The following is a 13,650-nucleotide window of genomic DNA, read 5'->3' on the forward strand; positions in this document are numbered from 1 at the left end:
GCTATATAGTGTGGCTGAGCGAGCGGTGTACCACTATTCCCAGCAGACACAGAACAGTAAACAGAATGCTATATAGTGTGGCTGAGCGAGCGGTGTACCACTATTCCAAGCAGACACAGAACAGTGAACAGAATGCTATATAGTGTGGCTGAGCGAGCGGTGTACCACTATTCCCAGCAGACACAGAGTGGCAGTAAACAGAATGCTATATAGTGTGGCTGAGCGAGGTACACAGAGTGGCAGTAAACAGAATGCTATATAGTGTGGCTGAGCAAGCGGTGTACTACTATTCCCAGCAGACACAGAGTGGCAGTAAACAGAATGCTATATAGTGTGGCTGAGCGAGGTACACAGAGTGGCAGTAAACAGAATGCTATATAGTGTGGCTGAGCAAGCGGTGTACTACTGTTCCCAGCAATGACACAATGACAGGGGGGACCCTGGCTAGCGTGGCTGGAGCGCGAACTACCCTGCCTGCCTACCCAAAGCTAAACCCACAGACAAATGGCGGAGATATGACGTGGTTCGGGTATTTATTTACCCGAACCACGTGACCGTTCGGCCAATCAGAGCGCGTTCGGGTCCGAACCACGTGACCCGTTCGGCCAATCACAGCGCTAGCCGAACGTTCGGGGAACGTTCGGCCATGCGCTCTTAGTTCGGCCATATGGCCGAACGGTTTGGCCGAGCACCGTCAGGTGTTCGGCCGAACTCGAACATCACCCGAACAGGGTGATGTTCTGCAGAACCCGAACAGTGGCGAACACTGTTCGCCCAACACTAATTGACGTAAGGTCCTTGGGGCGGAGTTTGCAGGGAATTGCACGTGCCGATGCACACGCATCTCCGCTCTGATGGCAGAGCTCCACTCCGCTTTCAGTCTCCCAGTGCAATTGCCGCTAGGACACTGTTAAGCTCAACACACACCATACAATCTTGGTTGTACAGATTTACCAAATCTATGTAGTATAAAGGTCAACAGATTGAAAATACCTTAAATAATTGATTGGATAAGCTCTTATACTACATGAAAGTGGTAAGATTGAACAACCAAGATTGTATGGTGTGTGTTGAGCCTTAGACAGCGAAACCGCCATCTAATTAACCTGTACAGGGCTGTGATCTAAGGCAGCGCTGTACTGGGGACAGCCGTGTTACACGCCTGTCTCATATGTAGTTGCGTTAGTGATCCTCTGTCATAGGCTGAAGCCTATGACAGCCGATCACACTGATTGGCTGGTGGGTGGTGGGAGGGAGGGAGGGAGAGGGAAGTAAAAAATAAATAAATAAACAGTAACATTTATTAACCACTTTCGGGACCGGCCGCCTAACCCCCCTTAAGGACCAGGGCATTTTGTGGTGGAGGGGGGTGTGTACGTTTGGGGGGGCTCGGGCGGCCGGATGCCATCTGTGGTGTGCTGGTCTGTGTGTCCCCCATGAAGGCAGGTGTCCCCCCTGTAGCTGGAAGCCATCACTCACCTTCCAGGCTCCAGCGATGAGCTGCAGAAGCCACCTCTTCTTCAGCCGGTATCTCCGCACCAAATGATGCTCAGGTTGGGTCGCGGCTTGATGACGTCATCAAGCCGGGACCCGGCGCTGACGTCAGACGGAGCAGAGATGCCGGCCAGAGTGGAGGGGGGCGCCGAACGCCGCTGGAACAGCAGGGAGGTGAGTGCATCCTCTTCTTTCCCCCCCTGCCGCCGCCGCTGTCAAAGTGATCACTACGATCTGACGGCGATCGTAGTGATCACATGATCAGCAGCCATACTGCTGATAACTGAGGGGAGATGCCAGCTGTCATATGACAGCTTAATCTCCCGTCTCGGGTGCGCACGATCGCGTCGGGAGCGGTTCTTTAGCGCGGGTAGTTGAATCAATGTCCGGTCTGAACGGTACCACCACCTGCCGGACGGTCCCCAATAGGTTAAAAAAATAACATAAATATTTGTAGAAAAAAATAAACACTGGGGGGGTGATCAGACTCCACCAACAGAGAACTCAGTTGGTGAGGAGAAAAGGGAGTAGGGAATCACTTGTGTGCTGAGTAGGACGGCCCTGCAGCGATGCCTATTTGTTATAAAATGGTCTGGTCTTTAGGGGGGTTTAACACTGTGGTCCTCTAGTGGTTAACTTAACAAATCCTTATAAATGTGGTGTTAAAATTAAACAAGTTTTCCTGCATCATGGAATTAATGTTTTTCAAGCTCCTTGTCTTTGTTATCTTTGCTCCCATAAATGTGAATTCTGTCTACACTTTGTTTGTACATACAGTATATGGTAGCACAGTTACATTCCTCCTTTGTTTGTACATATAAGGTAGCACAGTTACAACCCTCCTTTGTTTGTACATATAAGGTAGCACAGTTACAATCCTCCTTTGTTTGTACATATAAGGTAGCACAGTTAAGGTGGCCATACACTGGCCCGATTTGCAGATCGAATCTGCTGCCAATCGTTCGCGCTAAACGCACCCGCCGATCCGATTTCCTCCCGAAATCGGATCGGTCCGTCGATCGCGCCGTGCGTGAAATTACCCTCGATCGCCCGCGGGTAGGGTGCACGTCGCTAGCGGCGGCCGATCCAATCAGGTATACATTACCTGACGCTGGCTCCCGGGCGTCTTCTCAGCGCTGCACCGCTCTGTTCTGGCTCTGTTCCGGCTCCATCCCGGCACTTCCTGTGTCACTGCAGTGACCAGGAAGTTATAATATAGGGCGCTCTATTTGAACTTCCTGGTCACGGAGTGACACAGGAAGCGCCGGGATGGAGCAAGAACAGAGCGGTGCGGTGCAGCGCGGAGAAGACGCCCGGGAGCCAGCGTCAGGTAATGTATAGGGGAGGGGGCACAGGCGGCAGGAGCAGCTCAACAGATTGTGATCGGTTTCAGGCTGAAATCGATTCCCAATCTGTTTGCAGTAAAGGCAGCCATACGATCCCTCTCTGATCAGATTCGATCAGATAGGGATCTGTCAGCTGGTCGATCTAATGGGAAATCGACCAGTGTATGGCTACCTTTACATTCCTCCTTTGTTTGTACATATAAGGTAGCACAGTTACATTCCTCCTTTGTTTGTACATATAAGGTAGCACAGTTACATTCCTCCTTTGTTTGTACATATAAGGTAGCACAGTTACATTCCTCCTTTGTTTGTACATATATGGTAGCACAGTTACATTCCTCCTTTGTTTGTACATATAAGGTAGCACAGTTACATTCCTCCTTTGTTTGTACATATAAGGTAGCACAGTTACATTCCTCCTTTGTTTGTACATATATGGTAGCACAGTTACATTCCTCCTTTGTTTGTACATATAAGGTAGCACAGTTACATTCCTCCTTTGTTTGTACATATAAGGTAGCACAGTTACATTCCTCCTTTGTTTGTACATATAAGGTAGCACAGTTACATTCCTCCTTTGTTTGTACATATAAGGTAGCACAGTTACATTCCTCCTTTGTTTGTACATATAAGGTAGCACAGTTACATTCCTCCTTTGTTTGTACATATATGGTAGCACAGTTACATTCCTCCTTTGTTTGTACATATAAGGTAGCACAGTTACATTCCTCCTTTGTTTGTACATATAAGGTAGCACAGTTACATTCCTCCTTTGTTTGTACATATAAGGTAGTACAGTTACATTCCTCCCTTGTTTGTACATATAAGGTAGCACAGTTACATTCCTCCTTTGTTTGTACATATATGGTAGCACAGTTATATTCCTCCTTTGTTTGTACATATAAGGTAGCACAGTTACATTCCTCTTACAGGATTACTTTTGCTTCATTTTATTGTATAGAGATTTTTATTTTAATTTGAATGTATGTGTCTTCTCTTTCAGGAATGCAGTTGAAGAAAATAAGAAGCTTTATGCAATTTATGACACAAGGTATGCATTTTTATAATTCTTCTGCAGTGTGAAAGATGCTCAATATATTTCTTGGTTAAACATTGAAATTTTAGTGGCTGTACTGAAATCTTCAAGGGCAAACGCAGGATTTTTAAGGGGGGGATTCCTGAAAGGTCCGGAAGCACTTATGTCCCCGAGTGCTTCCGAAGACAGGTGGCTCCATACTGCCCATGCACAAAAGTGCGCTGGCGTATTACGGGGCTACCTGTCTTTGGAAGTACTCAAGGACACGAGTGTTTCTGAGGGCTTCTGGTAGCAGCAAATTTGAACGGGGGACAGCGATGAACAACTCCCCGAGAGAGAAACGGCAGATAGACTTAGTTTGGACAATTCAGTGGAATATGCCACAGTGTCACATAGCGCAAGCGATATCCATATGATGCAGTGTTATATGCATCTGTGGAAGATGGCGGCGCTATATAAATACTAAATAATAATAATTTGCCTCACCAGGATTGCACTTTTATTTAGCTTTCCTGTATGACAATAAGACACAAACACCAAGCACTAGGGAAAGAAGGAAACAAAGGTGAATAAGGGAGGGCCGGTGCACACCAAGAGGGCTTCTGAGCGTTTTTCAAATCGACAGTGATTTGAAAAGCGCTTAGCTAATGTTACCCTATGAGGGTGTTCTCACAGCAGCGTTGTGATTTTTTCAAAATCGCAGGTATATTGCATGTAGCATTTTTTTGAGCAATTCATTCAGAAATCGCTCTGAAAATCGCTTCACAAAATTGCACTCACTAATTGCTAGCAATTGCTATTGTGATTTTGGCGTGCATTAGCCCAGTAAGAGGAGGAGTGGAGAGAGACTGAGAATAGTGATGGGCGAACATCCAGATGTTCGGGTTCGGGGTGGTTCGGCCGAACATGCCCCCGATGTTCGGCATGTTCAGGCCGAACCCCGAACCCAACCCGAACATGTCCCTTTGGGGCCCCTATAGGGTCCCAGCATAAAGGGAGAGCATGCCCCGAGCGCGGGGGGTGTCGGAAATGCCCCTCACCGCTAAGCTCTCCCTTTTGCCGGTACCCTATAACGTTAAATTTAAGCCCCCCAAAAGTACCTGAGGAGGAGGGCAGGAAGCGGGCAGCCAGAGATGCTAGGCGCTAGTACCATCTGGTACTTCCGCCCTCTCTTGACGCACTTCCTGTTTACATTTGAAGTCGCGTCAAGAGAGCGCAGAAGTACCGCGATGACACGAACGAGGGTACGCGTCATCTACATGATGACACGTACCCTCGTACGCATCATCTCGGTACTTCTGCGCTCTCTTGACGCGACTTCAAATGTAAACAGGAAGTGCGTCAAGAGAGGGCGGAAGTACCATCTGGTACTAGCGCCTAGCATCTCCGGCTGCCCGCTTCCTGCCCTCCTCCTTAGGTACTTTTGGGGGGCTTAAATTTAACGTTATAGGGTACCGGCAAAAGGGAGAGCTTAGCAGGGAGGGGTGGGGGGTATATCTGACACCCCCCCCCCCCCCCCCGCGCTCGGGGCATGCTCTCCCTTTATGCTGGGACCCTATAGGGGGCTATGTTCGGCCGGACACGGCTGTGTTCGGCCGAACAAAGAAGGCACGTTCCGGTTCGGGCAGCATGGCCGAGCACCCTCCCGAACACCATGAGGGGTTCGGGGGGTGCCGAACCGAACCCGAACAGGCCAAAATCCGGGCGAACCCGAACAGTGGCGAACACTGTTCGCCCATCACTAACTGAGAATAGCCTGAGATGGAGCAGAGAGCTTATCTGTATTGCAGAAAGCAGCCCTCCTGGAGTATCGGGACTGTCAAAAACTTTTCACCTAGTTTAACACCTTATGCAGTCATTATAACAATGAGGAGAGACCAGACAGATGTTTGCCCACAGACCCTCCAGGCAAGCTCTGCATCATGCTGTGTATATTTACCAGCTTGCCTGCCCTCTAATTGCACTTTTATCAGCTAGCCTAGTGTTTCACCTGAATACACCAGACACAAATCTCTGAATGAAAGGCTGCCTGGGGGGAGATTGCCCCCCTTCCAGCCAGCACTAGGGGAAGGAGGAAAACAATAGTGAATGCAGAGAGAATGCAGAGAGAGTATCTGTATTGCAGTCCCCCATCACACAGGCTACTTGCATGTGTCTCCTGTCCCTGCCAGCCAAATCCAAAAAAGCCTCTCACACAAGCTGCAGGCAGCCCTCCTGGAGTTTAGGGACTGTCAAAACTTTTCAACCTGTGAAATACCTTTTGTAGCTGTCTACATGCAGTCTTTACAATAGTAAAAGAGCTGAGTTTTTCCCACAATCCCTGCAGGAGGCAAGCCTTTACCAGCTCGCCCGCTTCAGCGATTTCAGGGAATTTTTTTTAAAGGGACAGGAGTCTCAGGGGGGTGTTCCATACACCCAGAACCCCGGTCTGGATACGCCAGTGATCTTGGCGCACACAGTATTAAACTAACGCCCTTCACTTTGATGTTTGTGATGCCTTTCTTTTAATCTAAGGTGTATACAGTTTGAGAAAATATAAAATAACACATCTGTTGCTTTAAAGTGAACCGGTAGCTTGAAAAAAAAAGTTACACACAAATTCTCATAGAGGAAAGTCTCTGGATGGTCCAGAGGTCACATATCCTCCTCAACTCTACTGCCAGTGGATGAGATCCTCTTCTAATTCACAACAGCACTTTCCGCCATGCATGAGTGTGGGTGTATAGTGCTGGTGCCAGTATGGCTGTGCCTGTGCAGTAAGCCCAAGCCATTTAAACTTATAGAAAGGCTATGTTCGTACATAGAGGAGAGTGTTACCATGAGAACTTATCCAACAAGCACTTGTCAGATATGTCTGGAGGTATCCTGCACAGCAGAGGTGGGCTTCAAGATGGATCAGGAAGCCTCTGGACCATCCATCCTCCTCTCAGCCCTACCGGGATCCTCTTCCTGATGGACAGGAATTACTGTGCAGGCACCGGCTGGGCTGCCCGCTTCCTACAGTGCACGCCCGTGGCCGGGATTCATATGGCATCATGTGTATGATGCAGTGATGTCATAAACATGCACAGTGCACTACCAGCCACGGGCGCATGCTGTAGGACGTGCACAGCACGGCTGTCACCTGCGCAGTAAGTCCTGACCTGGCCGACCGGAAGAGGATACCAGGGGCTTTTAGGTGAGTGGTAGGTATCAGCACAGATAACAGTATATGCCTGCTCCCGCTGTTTCTAAAAAAAACTGAGCTCTGGTATCCTTTAAATTTCACCTAGGATAGAAAAAAGTGCCCCAATCAAATCCGTTTGTGGCGGTGATACACATGCTGATTCCTCAACTCAAACTTTATCAGGAGCATTGGGGGTGGTAAGATGCTTATAGCTATAAAACACTATCTGAAAACCCTCCCCTATGATGCCCAAGAATTTATTAACATGCTCAAAGAACTTTCTCTGTTTCGTATGCTAGTTACTGTGGGTGAAGCATCATTATAGATCATTATATATTGATCATCAGTTAGGTTTAGGAGCCATTGAGCTTTCTGTAGAGTCAAAGGTCAATGAATTGCACACAGATAATGTTTACACTGGATTTTTCCTATGCCAAAATCTCTTTTGCTATTTTGGGAGTTTCTTCCTTCAAAAATGCTGAATGATAATGGGCAAAAATGTAATCCTACTGTGGAAATCCTGTTTAGAGCTAGAGATGGTCCGAACCTCCGATTTTTGGTTTGCGAACTGGGTTCACGAACTTCCATAAAAGTTTGGTTCGCGCAAACTTTTGCGAACTGCAATAGACTTCAATGGGGAGGCGAACTTTGAAAACTAGAAACACTTATGCTGGCCAGAAAAGTGATGGAAAAGATGTTTCAAGGGGTCTAACATCTGAGTTTTTGCATGGATGATTAGGATAGATGCCAAAAGTCCCAGGGAAAAATCTGGATTTGACGCAAAGCAGCATTTTAAGGGCAGAAATCACATTGCATGCTAATTTGCAGGCCTAAAGTGCTTTAAAACATCTTGCATGTGTATACATAAATCAGGGAGTGTAATTAGAGTACTGCTTCACACTGACACACCAAACTCACTGTGTAATGCACCGCAAACAGCTGTTTGTGTAAATATGGCCGTGCTGGACTGGTGCGCACCATGGCGAGAGCGCAGGCCGTGGCGGTTTTCAAGCCCATATGGTCGCCGGGCTGTGGTAGCTCAATGATAGAAAAACAGTGACTGTCCAGCTGATCAAATTTGGTCTGCAAAACAGACAAATGATAAGCGCTCAAGGATGCACCTGAATTGTAAGCCATCAGCGGCAATGCAGAGCCCCCTAGGGCTGAATACATGCCTCTAATGCAAAACAGATGCATCTGTTTTGCATTAGAGGCATGTATTCAGCCCTAGGGGGCTCTGCATTGCCGCTGATGGCTTACAATTCAGGTGCATCCTTGAGCGCTTATCATTTGTCTGTTTTGCTTGTCTTATGAAATGTGTATACCATTTATGAATAGCAGCACGAGGAATTATGTTTTTATTGCTAGGTTAGAGGTAGGTCTTCCCCAAGGGGGTACGTCACCGCCGTGGGGAAGTCTATTAGGTCATAATTTGTGCACTAATTATCACTGAAGCTAACACCCCCCCTTGGTCTATAGTGATGCAGGGTGTGTAATAAAGTCCAGTTTCTGGAGCTCTGCCCACTGATGCAGCTTAATCACTAATTCCCCCTCCCTCTCTTTGCCTGCAGTGTATGCTGGGTGTGTAATTTAGTCCAGTTTCTGGAGCTCTGCTCACCATTGCAGTTAAATCATTCAGGTATGAGGTTGTTTGAAAGCGCTGCCATGTCTCCCACTGTGCAAGATCAAATTTGGTCTGTCCACAATCAAGCATCAAGCTTATTATATTGGGTGTGCCCTCCCCCCGAGAGACACATATCGCCGTCGGTCATTGCTTCATTGTGATACGCAAGCCCCTTCACCGCGGCAAGGTAATGATCAAGAAAAGGAATGGGCACATGTACAGGCCTTTTGTTTTGTTGTTGCAGTGCAGCCAGAAAAATTAGGCAGGCATGTAAACGCACCAGAAAAATTAGTATAGCGGCCGCTGCTAGCAGCGGCCTTAAAAATTCAGGAATACGCCTGGTGTCCTGGACCCTATAGGTGGTGGCGGAGAAGGCCGTCAAGCAGCCTGCAGGCAGAGATGCTGTGTGGGGAGTGACTTAGTCTTGGGACAGGCAGTCACACGGCGTGCAGGCAGAGATGCTGTGTGTGGGGACTGACTTAGTCTTCGGGCGGGCAGTAGCCCTCCGGGATCCATGCCTCATTTATTTTGATAAAGGTGAGGTACTGAACACTTTTGTGACTTAGGTAACTTCTCTTCTCAGTGACAATGTCCCCAGCTGCACTGAAGGTCCTTTCTGACAGGACGCTTGAGGCAGGGTAAGACAGAAGTTGGATGGCAAATTGGGACAGCTCTGGCCACAGGTCAAGCATGTACACCCAGTAGTTCAAGGGTTCATCACTGCTCACAGTGTCTACATCCACACTTAAGGCCAGGTAGTCGGCTACCTGCCGGTCCAGGCGGCGTTGGTGGAGGGTGGATCCGGAAGGGCTATGGCAAGGCATTGGGCTAAATAATGTCCGCATGTCCGACATCACCATGAGATCGCTGGAGTTTCCTGTCCTTGCCTGCATAAACATGGGAGAAGGGTTACTGGCAATGGAACCTTTATTGTGTTGTGCTGTGACATCACCCTTAAATGCATTGTAAAGCATAGTTGCCAGCTTCTTCTGCAAGTGCTGCATCCTTTCTGCCTTCTGGTGATTTGGAAACATCTCCGCCATTTTGTGCCTATACCCAGGGTCTAGTAGCGTGGCCACCCAGTAATTGTCATTCCCCTTGAGTTTTTTTTAGATGGGGGTCCCTCAAGAGGCTGGACAGCATGAAAGACGCCATCTGCACAAAGTTGGATGCAGATGTACTATCCATCTCCTCTTGCTCTTCCTCAGTGACATCAGGTAAGTCCTCCTCCTCCCCCCAGCCACGAACAATACCACAGGAACATTGAGCAGCACAAGCCCCCTGCGACGCCTTCTGCGGTTGTTCTTCTGCCGCCGCCTCCTCCTCCTCTTCCAAAGAAACACCTTCCTCATCATCCGAGTCTGACTCCTCCTCCCCACATGACTCTTCCTCCTCCTCCCCCCTCTGTGCTGCCGCAGGTGTTAAGGAAACATCTGGTTCTGATGAGAATTGATCCCACAACACCTCCTGTAACTGTTCCTGTTCATGCTCCTCCACAGCTTGATCCACCACTCTATGCACGGCACGCTCCAGGATGTAAGCATACGGGATCAAGTTGCTGATGGTGCCTTCACTGCGACTCACCAGGTTGGTCACCTCCTCAAACGGCTGCATGAGCCTGCGTGCATTTAGCATGAGTGTTCATTTGTTGGGCCAGAACATCCCCATCTCCCCAGATGGTGTCCGTCTACTGTAGTTGTAGAGGTACTGGGTGATGGCATTCTCCTGTTCTAGCAGGCGAGAGAACATAAGGAGGGTCGAATTCCAACGAGTAGGGCAATCACAAATCAGGCATCTTACCGGCAACTTGTTTCTCCGCTGAATATCGGCAAAGTGTGCCATGGCCGTGTAAGACCGCCTGAAATGCCCACACAACTTCCTGGCCTACTTCAGGACTTCCTCTAAGCCTGGGTACTTTGAGGCAAATCTTTGAATGACTAGATTCAGCACATGTACCATGCAGGGTACATGTGTCAGTTTTCCGAAATTCAAAGCGGAAATGAGATTGCTGCCGTTGTCACACATCATGTTGCCGATCTCCAGCTGGTGCGGGGTCAGCCACTGATCCACCTGTTTGTTAAGAGCATCCAGGAGAGCTGCTCCAGTGTGACTCTCCACTTTTAGGCAAGACATGTCTAAGATGGCGTGACACCGTCGTACCTGGCATGCAGCATAGGCCCTGGGGAGCTGGGGCTGTGTAGCTGGAGAGGAGATCACAGCACCAGTAGAGTTGAACTGCCACTCAGCCAAGGAGGAGGACGATGACAGCAAAGAGGATGTAGCAGGAGGAGAGGAGGTGGCAGGAGGCCTGCCTGCAAGCCGTGGAGGTGTCACAAGTTGGTCCAATGCACAGCCACATACTCCCTGCTTGCCATCAGTCACCAGGTTGACCCAATGGGCTGTGTAAGTAATGTACCTGCCCTGACTGTGCTTGGCAGACCAGGCATCTGTAGTCAGATGGACCCTTGACCCAACGCTGTGTGCCAGAGATGACACCACTCGCCTCTCAACTTCATGGTACAGTTTGGGTAACGCCTTTTTAGAGAAATAATTGTGGCCTGGTATCTTCCACTGCAGTGTCCCAATGTCCACAAATTTACAGAATAGTCCATAGGTATTACCAGCACACCACACTTCTCAAAATACGCACTTTATTGCGCCAGTTTCCACAAATAAATCCAACAATTGTTTCGGGGCCACGCAGGGTCCCCCTTTATCAAGGCATGTGGTTACATGGCTAACTAAAACCACACAAAATTTATACACCTACAAAATCCCCAATACCACACCCCTAGACAAATTACCTCACTGTTACATGATGATTGGCAATGGTAAACATTCTAACAACAATGGTAATAGCACATGATCAATACTTTCTTATGCATAAATAATTTCTCCAATGTACACTATATGACCATATAAAACAATCCTATACTGTATGGGTGTGTATGATAAACCAGAGCACACAATTAACCAATAAGCAAGAAATTCAAAAATTCCTTACCACCTCCCTCCAGCCGTTATTCCCCATGAGTGCTGTTAGCCGAAGACAGGTGGCCACACCCCCCTAAAATTGGATTCATTTGTGGAAACTGGCGCAATAAAGTGCGTATTTTGAGAAGTGTGGTGTGCTGGTAATACCTATGGACTATATCTGAATTGTGGCACTGCCTATGCCACTTTACCAAGCACCCCCAAGAAATCGATGGTGTGCCAAACCTCACTCTGTGATATTACAAATTTACAGAAGGTTTCAGAGTCCACCAGCTGGTATGGTAACAGCTGGCGAGCTAACAGTTCCGCCAAGCCAGCTGTCCGACGCCGGGCAAGAGGGTGACTGGCAGACATTGGCTTCTTTCGCTCAAAGATTTCCCTCACAGACACCTGACTGCTGCTGTGGGAAGAGGAGCAGGAACCGCTGTGTTCTGTTCTGTGTTAAATAGTCAACCACGTCCTGACAATCTTGGGAGTTAATGGGACGTGCCTTCTTTTGAGCACTGTACTTTGGTCCAGGGCCGCACGAAATCACATCAGCACGTCCTCGCACAGACCTGCCGGGCGGCCTTCCTCTGGGTCTGCCTCTACCTGTTTTGTCCGTTTTGTCCATATCGGGGGGGATGAAGTGAAAGGTATGCACTCATTTGACTAATACAATGTGCAGTCACACAGGTGCAGTTAACAGGTATCCACGGAGTGGTATATCACACTGCGTGCCCTCACGTAGGTAGGTGGGTGCACTGAACACAACAGGTAGGTATATGCAGTAATGGGTATTACAAATGTGCACCTGTTACGCACATGTACCGTGAACAGGTACAGTGACTGGTGGTAGGATATATCACACTGCGTGCGCTCATGTAAGTAGGTGGGTGCACTGAACACAACAGGTAGGTATATGCAGTGATGGGTATTACAAATGTGCACCTGTCACACACACGTACCGTGAACAGGTACAGTGACTGGTGGTATTAAATATCACACTGCATGCGCTCACGTACGTAGGTGGATGCACTGTGAACAACAGGTAGGTATATGCAGTGATGGGTATTATAATGTGCACCTGTCACACACAGACAGGTACCGGACATGTACAGTGACACTGTGTGCGCTCACGTAGGTAGGTGGGTGCACTGTGAACAACAGGTAGGTATATGCAGTGATGGGTATTACAATGTGCACCTGTCACACAGAGACAGGTACCGGACAGGCACAGTGACACTGCATGCTCTCACATAGGTAGGTGGTTGCACTAAAGTGAACAAAAGGTAGGTATATGCAGTGATGGGTATTACAATGTGCACCTGTCACACACAGACAGGTACCGGACAGGCACAGTGACACTACGTGCGCTCATGTAGGTAGGTGGGTGGGTGCACTGTGTAGTGATGGGTATTATAATGTGCACCTGGCAAAGTAGTAATTATTCATCCAAGGGGCCAAAGGCCAGCTGCGACTGACTGACAGGGCTGTATATAATGCAAGTGGGCCACACAAAAAAAAAATAGATCACAAGAACAAGATTAGCTCTCAAAAGAGCTGTTAAGGGGTGCTTTTTTAGCAATAAGAATCAGCAAGGAGCAAGCGAAGAAGCATGCAAGAGCTTAACTAAGCTTTCCCTATAGGTCTCTGCACAGCAGCTTTTCTTTCTCTAATTACTGCAGGCACACGAGTGAGTGAAAAGCCTGACGCTGCCTGCATTTTATAAGTGGAGGTGGGGCTACAGGGGGGAGTGTAGCCTGATTGGCTACAATGTGCCTGCTGACTGTGATGAAGAGGGTCAAAGTTGACCCTAATGATGCACTATGGGGGCGAATCGAACTTCCGGAAAAGTTCAAGTTCGCTAGCGAATGCAAACCACCAAAATTCGCCTGGAACCGTTTGCCAGCGAACCGTTCGGGCCACCTCTATTTAAAGCTAGCTATTTTTAAATTTTGGCCTGCTTCCCTGAATGAATATATGGAAGCACTAACCTGATTATGGCCTT

The 13,650-nt window shown here is 48.3% G+C and overlaps 1 protein-coding gene across 1 annotated transcript in view; it reads left to right on the forward strand.

The window, feature by feature from the left end:
* GABRB3 (gamma-aminobutyric acid type A receptor subunit beta3) overlaps window positions 1–13,650 on the forward strand; it is a 666,404-nt gene that overhangs the window by 354,375 nt on the left and 298,379 nt on the right. The window contains exon 2 of the mRNA XM_068268150.1: window positions 3,844–3,891. Coding sequence (XP_068124251.1) covers window positions 3,844–3,891 — 48 coding nt within the window. The remainder of the gene's footprint in view (window positions 1–3,843; window positions 3,892–13,650) is intronic.

Source organism: Hyperolius riggenbachi, chromosome 2, assembly GCF_040937935.1.
Source record: "Hyperolius riggenbachi isolate aHypRig1 chromosome 2, aHypRig1.pri, whole genome shotgun sequence".
In the NCBI taxonomy this organism is placed as follows: domain Eukaryota; kingdom Metazoa; phylum Chordata; class Amphibia; order Anura; family Hyperoliidae; genus Hyperolius; species Hyperolius riggenbachi.